At 43.4% G+C, this 10,192-nt stretch overlaps 1 protein-coding gene across 1 annotated transcript; it reads right to left on the bottom strand.

Annotated features, from left to right (window-relative positions):
- Nucleotides 1–3,370: 3,370 nt before the first annotated feature.
- Nucleotides 3,371–9,523, bottom strand: LOC128740267 (uncharacterized). The gene has a single exon (XM_053835806.1). The coding sequence runs from the start codon at nt 9,521–9,523 to the stop codon at nt 3,371–3,373; it is 6,153 nt and encodes a 2,050-aa protein (XP_053691781.1).
- Nucleotides 9,524–10,192: the final 669 nt, after the last annotated feature.

Below are 10,192 nucleotides of genomic sequence, written 5' to 3'. Positions count from 1 at the left end.
TTGGGCTTAAAGTTTTATTTCAAACCGAACTGGAAATTAGACTTAAAATTGGATTTGAAATTGAACTTGAATTTGTAGTAATTTGGATTGAAAGTTTTACTTTATTAGTAAGGCCATTACAAATATTTAAAAAAAATTTTGTCCTTCCGGTGTTGGCTAACTGAAGGGGGCCCCCCTAAAAAAACTGCGTTTTTAGCATTTTTACTTGAAGTTTAAACATGAAAACTGAATCTATCTATGTAACTGAATCAGCCACGAAATTGAATTTAAAATCAATGATGAAATTGGATATAAAATTCGATTTGATATTATGCTCGAAATTGAATTTAAAATTGGAATTAAAATTGAAACACTTTTGCACGTAAATTGGATTTAAATTGGATTTAAATTGGACTTGAGATTAGGCTTGGAATTACATTTGATATTAGTTTTGAAATTGAAACTCAAATTTTAATAGTTTAAAGTTTAAAATTCGATTAAAAAATGCAATTGGACACAAAAATTACTTTAAGCATAAGCATAAGCATAGGATACCGCCCGTGTGCTGCTACTCCGTTATTGACCAGGACCGATGAAAATTGCAAAATGATGGTTGGAAAAAGCATACTTGGGACAGCAGGCTATTTTTCATTGTGCAACATTATCAGGTCCCTGCATGCTGATCAATACCGACGCCGGCCACGTCCGAATGCGGGTCCTGATGGGATGGAAAGGAATGTTAGTCCAATACTTGTTGCTACTAAAGACCAGGGAATCCTCTGCATCTTCACAAGTATTTCGGGAAAGGAATTGTTGTTAGTAGATGGGCGGAGCTAGATGGATAATGTAAATATGTAAGCATCAGTCATATGAGACTAACCTGGATATTCGAAAATTTTCTTGTAAAGCCAGTAACTACGAAAATTAAGATATAAAAAATACCTTTTTAACAAATTTAATATAATGCCAATGGTGCTCATATACAACCATAATTTAATTTATATCGAAAAATACTATGCACATGCGAGATTTACGGCTCAAAAACCACGTAACAACTTGAACTTATCCGCGATCAGGGAAATCAGGGATAATGAAACGAGTCAATATAGTCCCTAAGTTGATAAGCATTTCCTCTTACCAACGCTAATATGCAGAGATATAGCGCCCTACACGCTTATTGGACACAAAAATTACTTTCAACTAAAAGTGTTTGTGGATTTCTTTTTTCGCTTTTTTGGTTTCGCTCTCACTTTTCTTCTTTTTCCTTCCGCGTTTCCTCTTTTTGTCTTGTTTTTCTTCGTATTTTGTTAGTTTTTCATTTCTTTTTTGTAATTTTGTTTCGAGTTTTTCGTTTTTTTCTTTTGTTTCCTTTTCCCGTTTTCGTCTTTTGTAACTTTCTTCCATCTCGTTCTTCGTCTGCATCTTTTAATTTTTCACCATAGCAATGTTCCATTTTTTCTTCTTTTCATCACATTTATGCTGTTTTTGGCTTTCTTTATCATGTTCCAGCCGGGTTTCCTTTTCAATCTCCTATTTTTGACTTTGTTTCTGAAGTTTCCCTATATTATTTGGTATGTTTTTCTTTTCTTTTTTTGTTTGTTTGATTTTCTCATCTCATTTTGTCTTATCATTTTCCATCGATACCCCTTTGGATCTCTTTTTCCCGCTTTTCTCGATTTCTCTATCAGTTTTCATTTTTCTCTCGCTATTTTTCTTTTCCTTTTTGGTTTTTCTCTGCACTGTTTACCCCTTCTTGTGTTCTTCTTTTATTTTATGTCACGTTTCTTTTCTTTTTCTCTTATTTTTCTTACTCTTCCCTCTATTTGTTTTATTTTCCTCGTATTCTCTCTTGTTTTTCCTTTTTTTCTGCCCGCTGTTTTTTTATATCTTCTTTTCCGGTTTCCGTTTTTGCCCTTTTCAGTACTGTTTTTTCTTTTCTGTTCCGTTTTTCGTATTTTTCTTATAATTTCTTATAATTTCTTATAATTTTTTTGCTTTCGTCTGTTCCGTTCTTCCTCTTATTTTGTCTTGCGTTTTCTCCTTTTCTGTCACGTTCTGTTTTTCGTTTTATCCCACTTGTCTCTCGCTATTTTTTGTTTGTTCCGTTTTTTTCCTTTTCAGTCCAGTTTGACTACATTTTCATTTTCGTTTTCCTCGTTTTCGTTATCGCTTTTTCTTCTTATCTCTCATTTAGCTACTTTTCTTTGTCATTTTCCCTTTTTCCATTTCAGCCTTTTCTTATTGTTTCGATTTACTTTACTTTTCTACTACTCCCGTTTTCTTCTTTTCCCTTTTTGTTCTTTTTGCGTCTCGTTTTCTCTTCAACACATTTCCACATGACAGAGCATAATTTTCCGAATTTTTCTTTAGTTTATTCCACCATCACTTAACTTAAAATTTAGAATAAAAATAAGTCGGTTTTAAATTGGACTTGAAACAAAATTTGAAATCGGACTTAAAGTTGTAATGAAAGTAGGAATTGAAATTGGTCTTGAATATACAATATACAAATTGCACTTGTATTTGGAATTGAACCTAAACTTAGATTTCTAATTGGACTTTACAGTGTGACACATATATATTCGAACAAAAACAAACATTTTTATAAATAAAGGCTTTATTTCGAATCTTAGTTTTAGAAGTTGTTTAGTTGTAGATACAGAACGCAACAAACATCCATTACTCTATTGAAACAACTTTTGCCTGAATAACATGTGTTGGTCACAACGAGAAAGATCCAATTTTATGAACCACTTTATTAACGGCAGGGTTATAAAATTCCTGTAAACGTATAGTTAAATTTAATTTAGGATTTAAGTAACATATTTCATAGCATACTTTTAGTGATTCTCGCTATCTTTTGTGACTAACCAATTAATTTGAAACGATATCACACCGTTCTTTTAGGCTTAGGTAATCTATAGGTTTAAGTTTGTTTACTAATCAGTTTTACTTTTTAGGTATAAGTCTCACCTCTCAACGATAATAGCACAATTAGATTAAGATTAGCAGTACTATCCGTTTAGCCGTAATAATCTAATTCCGAGCTGTGGTAGTTGATTCACTATTCTATTCACTTTAGAAATTTAAGAACAATAGGTTAAGCATATAAACTCACTATTTTAAATCTTTCTCACCGTTTTGGCAAATATAGCAATAAGAACACTCGCACTTAGCGAATAGATGTACTAATAGGTTTAAGGAATTAGTTTTAACACTATTTTAAGTTAATATTTAAGTATTTTTAGCTTTAAGAAAATAATAGCAGCAGCGTGTATCAATAGATTTCCGATCGCTTACAATGTACAATGTTTACATATTCCTTACTGTGCCCTCTTTGACCGATCATCGGGCGACAATCCCTCAAATGACAACAGGTGTAGCCTAACGATCAGTGGTGTAGATTTGCAGTGGTGCTAGATGTGCATTTCGACGGGGTATAACCAACACTCCCCCCCGGAATGCGCGAAGGCTCCTGATGAAGCGTATTCCTTCCTACGCCTACGTCGAGGACCGCCAGAGACACCGCTGGTCGCTCGTAGATGCCGCCGGATGCGGTCTGTACCGTCGCCTTTCTGACCTGGCTGTCTGGAGCCGGACACGTAGCGATGACACGACCTTTCAGCCAACAATTTCGAGGAAGCTTCGAATCAACAATGATCACCAAATCTCCGATCATAATCGGATTCACCGGAGTGAACCACTTGGTCCTACGAGTAATCGTGGGCAGATAGTCTCGAACCCACTGCTTCCAGAAGGTGTCTGCTAACACCTGCGAATGTCTCCAGCTGTTCCTGAGTAGGACAGGGCTATCGTCCAGAGTGACCCAGGATTTCAAACCATTAGCTGACCCCAACAGGAAGTGGTTGGGCGTCAATACCCGATGATCGTCTCCATCCACAGGAATGTTGGTCAGCGGGCGAGAGTTTACGATGTTCTCGATCTCTATTAAAGTGTTTTCCAAGACTTCGTGTGTTGGATGTCTGCTCGTCTGCATGGCTTCGAGGTTCTGCTTTACACTGCGGATTAAACGTTCCCACGCTCCACCCATGTGAGGTGTGATGGGAGGATTGAAAGACCATTCCGTGTTGCTCGAGACGAACTCGCTCTTCAGGGCGTCGTGGTCGATTTTCGCTGTTGCGCTCTGCAACTCCTTGCTGGCAGCTCGGAAGTTAGTTCCTCGATCACTGTAGATCATCGCAGGAATTCCCCTCCTAACCATGATATTTCGGATAGCCATAACGCAGGATTCAGTTGTCAGTGTGTAAGCGATCTGCAGGTGAATGGCACGAGTGGTTAAGCAGGTGGCGATAACCCCCCACCGTTTCTCTATACGTCTTCCACTTGACACCGATATCGGACCGAAGTAATCGATTCCCATGTGCGTGAAGGGTCGACTGAATGCGGCCAGCCGAGCTGGAGGAAGGTCACCCATTGCTGGAGGGTGTGGTTTAGCGAGAAGAATTTTGCACATCTGACAGTCTTTCCGGATCTGGCGATACGCTGCTTTCAGGCGAGGAATACGGTAGCGTTGGAGTATTTCGTTAATCACTGTTTCGTGGTTCTGGTGGTTGAACCTTTCATGGACTGATGAGATGATGAGGCGGGTAACATGATGATCCCGCGGAAGAATTACTGGTTCAGCTGCATCTCTAGCGATGAATGCGCATGCTTTCGTGCGACCTTTGACACGTAGTACATCATTTTCATCCAGGAAGGCACACCACTGATAGAGTAAACTAGATCTAGAAATCGTTTTCACTGGATTCGACAACGAACGATTCTTTGCGAGGATGGCGGTTTCCTCTGCGAAGGCAGTTAACTGTGCACAGCGGTACAGGTGATTTTCTGCGTCGATGAAGTCCTGTTTCTGCAACGGCCCAAGTACGCGTGGCTTCCCATAGCAGCTACGTTTGAGATTGTTAATGTACCGTAGAACATATCCCGTTACGCGTAGCAGCTTGGACCACTTCGAGAAGTTTTGTGTACGAATTGGCGGATCACTGGGTAAACTGTGAATAAGCAGATGCGGTCGAAGTTCTTCTTCCGTCGTTCTTCCAGAAAACGGATCCACCGGCCAATCTTCTTCCTTGTGACGTAGGAATTCCGGCCCACGGAACCAACGGCTGTTACTCGCTAGGTCAGGCGCTCGCTTCCATTTCGTCCCTTCGTCGGCAACGTTATGTTTCGTCGGCACCCATCGCCACTCAACTACATCTGTCGTTTCGAGGATTTCGCTAATGCGGAATGCTACAAACTGGCTAAATCGCCGGTGATCTGAACGGATCCAGCAGAGTACATCCTTCGAATCTGTCCAGAACGTTCGCTGCCTAACGTGGATTGAAAGCGATTTCAATATCGAATCCGCAAGACGCACGCCAATGACTGCTGCTTGCAATTCGGAACGGGGAATAGATAAAAACTTAAGCGGCGCGACTCTTGTTTTGGCGCCGACCAACGCACATTCGACGGTCTCGTAATTTTCAAATCGAAGGTATACCGTAGCTGCAAATCCATTCTCGCTTGCATCGACGAATGTATGCATCTGCACTACGGAATTTACGGGCGCTAGCGTACGATAACAACGCGGAACCTCAATCGTTGCGATCCGTGGGAATACTGCCAGCCACGATAGCCATTTGTCGTACTGGGGGTCCTCAATTGGATCATCCCAGCCAACCGTCGTTCGCCGGATCTCCTGAAGCAACACCTTCAGAAACATCAATATGTGTGCGATGAGCCCCAGTGGATCAAACACCATCATCAGCGTACGAAGAACCTCTCTTTTCGTTGGTCGACGGTTCCCTAGCATGAGCTCCTGGTCATATCGGGCCGAAACCTTGCAGGTAAAGCAGTCGTTCGAGGTATCCCACCACATCCCGAGCACCTTTTCGGTGGCGCATTCGTCGCCAATGTCAAGATTTTTCTCCTTGGTGGTTTTTTCACTAATCGCGGCCAACACACTATCGGAGTTCGATATCCAGTTCCGCATTTCGAAGCCGGCTGAAGTGTGAATTCTTTTCACGTCCTGCACCAGCTGGATTGCTTCTTCCGCGGATTCAACGCTCACGAGCATGTCGTCCACATAGTGACGCTTGACTATTGCATCAACCGCTTCCGGATAATCCCGCTCGAACCGCTTTGCGTTACTATTTTTCACGTACTGCGCTGTGCTTGGCGAACAACAGGCTCCGAAGGTCATTACCTGTACTACGAAAATACTCGGCTGCGTCGCACGATCGTCGTCTTTCCAGAAGAAACGCAGGCAGTGCTGGTCCTCTACCCGCATTAGTACCTGGTGGAACATCTCGCGGATGTCTCCACTCACCGCAACCCGGAACTCTCTAAATTGTACCAGCACGGAAAAAAGCGATGTCAGCTGGTCAGGTCCCTTCAGTAGAAAGGTATTGAGCGACACTCCGTGGACGGTGGCCGCTGCATCCCATACCAGTCTCATCTTACCGGGTTTGTTTGGGTTGACGACCGGAAAGATCGGAAGATACCACACGCGAGATCTGGAAATCTGGAGTTCTTCTGGATTTAACTTCCTGACGTAGCCCTTGCTAACGTGGTCGTCGATCTTCGACTTTATCGCATCGGCCAGGGCATGATCCTTCTTCATACGATTTTCTAAGCATCTCCACCGCTTCAACGCCATGGCTCCACTGTCCGGAAGCCGAACATTATCGTACTTCCAGAGGAGGGCGGATTCGTATCGGCCGGCACTTGTCCGACGGGTATGAGTTTCTAGGAGCATTTGTGCTCGTTGATCCTGCTGCGACATCAATAGCTTATCCGGCTTGACGACTCCGAGACTATCGAGCGAGAAGTATGATTTCACCATCTTGTGTAGATCCTCATCGGAATCTTTGTTGCATTCGCAGCTTTTCACGCTGTGGTAATTCACGTACCGTTCAGTTTCCTTCGCGTTGGAACAATTTCCGAACACCATCCACCCTAAACGTGTTTTGACAGCGATAGGTTCGTTGTCGTGACCCTCTCGACTTTTGACGGCATGGCCAAGCCTAGCGTGATCTAGACCGAGGAGAATTCGAGGACTAATGTCGTTATACGCTTCAAGAGGCAATCCTTCCAGGTAAGGATACCTCTTCTGAAGTTCCGGAAGCAGCAGTGTTTGCGGACGAATTTGCAGGGAGGACATCGTGTACACTCCTGATAGCTCGTACCTCTTCGAGCTATGCACACCGGAGATTTGCAGGTTGACCTGTTGAGACTGCGACATTTTCTGTGTTCCGCCGGTCCACCTTAGGCATAATGATCTTATCGGTCCTTGCACGCCCAACTCATCAGCGAGGCTTTGCTCCATTAGAGTGAGCTCGGATCCATCATCAACGAACGCGTAGGTGCGTATCGTCTTTGTAGGTCCATACAGCATCACCGGAACGATTCGAAACATAATCTCCGACTGACCTTGGTGAATGTTGCAACTATGATCTGTTCTCGGTTCCGTTTTAGTGTTGGGGTAGCTGGCTGCTTGCGGTAACACAGATCTCGAAGCTTCGTGTTTCTGCGTGTTGTGGAACAACGGGTGGTGTAGGAATTCGCATCCATTCGTTCCGCAGGGTTTCGACTGCTTACATGATCCGTTGTGCTTTCGCAGGCATTTCCGGCACAGCTTGCACTCCTTCACCGTTGCCCACTTAGATTCGTAGCTGAATTCTTCGAACCTCTTGCACTTCGTTACGGATGGACAGTTCCCCTTACATACGGCGCATTGTTCTTTAATTACAACAGCGGCCTTAGCCGCCGTTTCCGTCATGCCGCTTATCGACTCCGACTCGGAATGAAAATTCAGAAAGCCGTCCGTTTTACCTCCCCGAGGTTCGCTGCTGTTGTTACCGATCATCACTGTGCTTGCGTCCTCTGCCGTTGTGTACAACCATGCACTAAAATCGATGAGCGTTGGGCTCGGTTTGCCACGAGAGAATCTGGCCCAATCCATTTTGAGAGATGACGGAAGTCTTTCGATTAATTCGTACCGAAGCGACGAGTTGTACACGAAATCACTGACCTCGCACGCCTGAATCGTGGCAACAAGATTCTCCACCGTAAGCGCAAAGTTTATTACCGTTTCTAACTTTTCCATGTTTGGTGGTGGTAGCGAACGAATCTTTCGAATAATAGCTTGCACAATAGCCTCCGGTCTTCCGTAGAGCATTTTCAGCGTCGACATTACTCCAATTACGTTGGATGGATGGAGTAGACGACACCTTACCGCCTCGAGGGCTTTGCCCTTTAAGCACTTCCGCAGCCGCAACATGTTCTCTTCGTTCGAGAACCCACACATTTGAGTTGAAGAGTTAAATATCGAAAAGAACAGCGGCCAATCCTCCGGATTTCCACTAAATTCTGGCAGATCTTCGGAAACCGCTTGGCGTGCGGCGAGCTGACTTCGATTCAGGATGCACACCGTCTCGTCGTTAACGGTCAGAGGTGGCACAGCTGGCCGGTGAAGTGGTGTTGAACGTTGCCCGGGAATGAAATCATTTCCATCTACCAAGGTGCCTGGATTCATGGATGGGATGTTTGAAGCTCGATTTTCGATGGAACTCGGGCGGTGCGTAGGTGCACGTTGCGACTGCGGACCTGGTTGGTCCGGATGATTCAATCGTTGGTTGTTGCTCTGAGTGGGACCCGGAGTTTGGCACTCCAGTGGCTGCTTCGACTTGTTCGATGCATGTCCATTCGTGTCCTCATCTACTAAACCGGAATCGATCTCCTCACCATGGCGCTCTGTTTCTTTTACCCATTCCTCAATCTTCGACATCTTCTCCCTATCGCTGACGATTGATGACGTTTCGCTACCGTACTCCTTCAGGATCGTGTACCTCTTCTTTAGAAACTTCTTCTCCAGCTCATGCTCGTCATTGAGCTGTTGTAGCTCTAAATCTTTCATCCTTCTTGCTGAACTCGCCTTACTTCTGCCTGAACCCGCATTACTCTTCGGTCGACCAGCGCCAACGTTATTCTTAGTTGGTTCGCCCTGTCTTTGCTGTTGCACACTCGTCATGTCGTGATGACTCTGGTTGGTGTTGGCACTGGTGGGGGGATTAATCGCTGTTGGTGTTGAATCCTTTGCGGTATTGCAAATAGGACAGATCCAGGACACGTTCGCTACGTCATCCGTAACTTCCACACACTCGTAGTGGAACCACTGCTTACAGCCATCACACTGCACCATTTGATCACTGTCACGATTACTACACAACTGACAATGGAAATCGAGTTTCCTTCTGACTTCACGAACCGGATTTCGTCTAACTTCGGGCGCGGACGGAATTGACCTTGGCTTGTTGCCGACAGCGTCGGAGTCTTGTGCCTTCGGGTACGCACCAGTATTTTGAACTATTGGTGCCGATTGCGCTCTAACTAGACTCGAATTTACCTGCGTTATGCTGGGAGGCGGAACCAAGCCGACGGGATTGGTTGTAGGTACAACTATGACACTAGCGTTACCTGCCCCTGCATCATCTGGCGCCGGTACGGCGGTTACCTGTCCAAGATTGGTGGATTTCTTCGACATCTCGGTATCGATTCGTAAAAGAATTTTATAAGATGTTGGTCACAACGAGAAAGATCCAATTTTATGAACCACTTTATTAACGGCAGGGTTATAAAATTCCTGTAAACGTACAGTTAAATTTAATTTAGGATTTAAGTAACATATTTCATAGCATACTTTTAGTGATTCTCGCTATCTTTTGTGACTAACCAATTAATTTGAAACGATATCACACCGTTCTTTTAGGCTTAGGTAATCTATAGGTTTAAGTTTGTTTACTAATCAGTTTTACTTTTTAGGTATAAGTCTCACCTCTCAACGATAATAGCACAATTAGATTAAGATTAGCAGTACTATCCGTTTAGCCGTAATAATCTAATTCCGAGCTGTGGTAGTTGATTCACTATTCTATTCACTTTAGAAATTTAAGAACAATAGGTTAAGCATATAAACTCACTATTTTAAATCTTTCTCACCGTTTTGGCAAATATAGCAATAAGAACACTCGCACTTAGCGAATAGATGTACTAATAGGTTTAAGGAATTAGTTTTAACACTATTTTAAGTTAATATTTAAGTATTTTTAGCTTTAAGAAAATAATAGCAGCAGCGTGTATCAATAGATTTCCGATCGCTTACAATGTACAATGTTTACATATTCCTTACTGTGCCCTCTTTGACCGATCATCG

This window comes from Sabethes cyaneus, chromosome 3, assembly GCF_943734655.1.
Source record: "Sabethes cyaneus chromosome 3, idSabCyanKW18_F2, whole genome shotgun sequence".
NCBI lineage: Eukaryota > Metazoa > Arthropoda > Insecta > Diptera > Culicidae > Sabethes > Sabethes cyaneus.
This window is presented reverse-complemented; position numbering and strand designations above follow the sequence as displayed.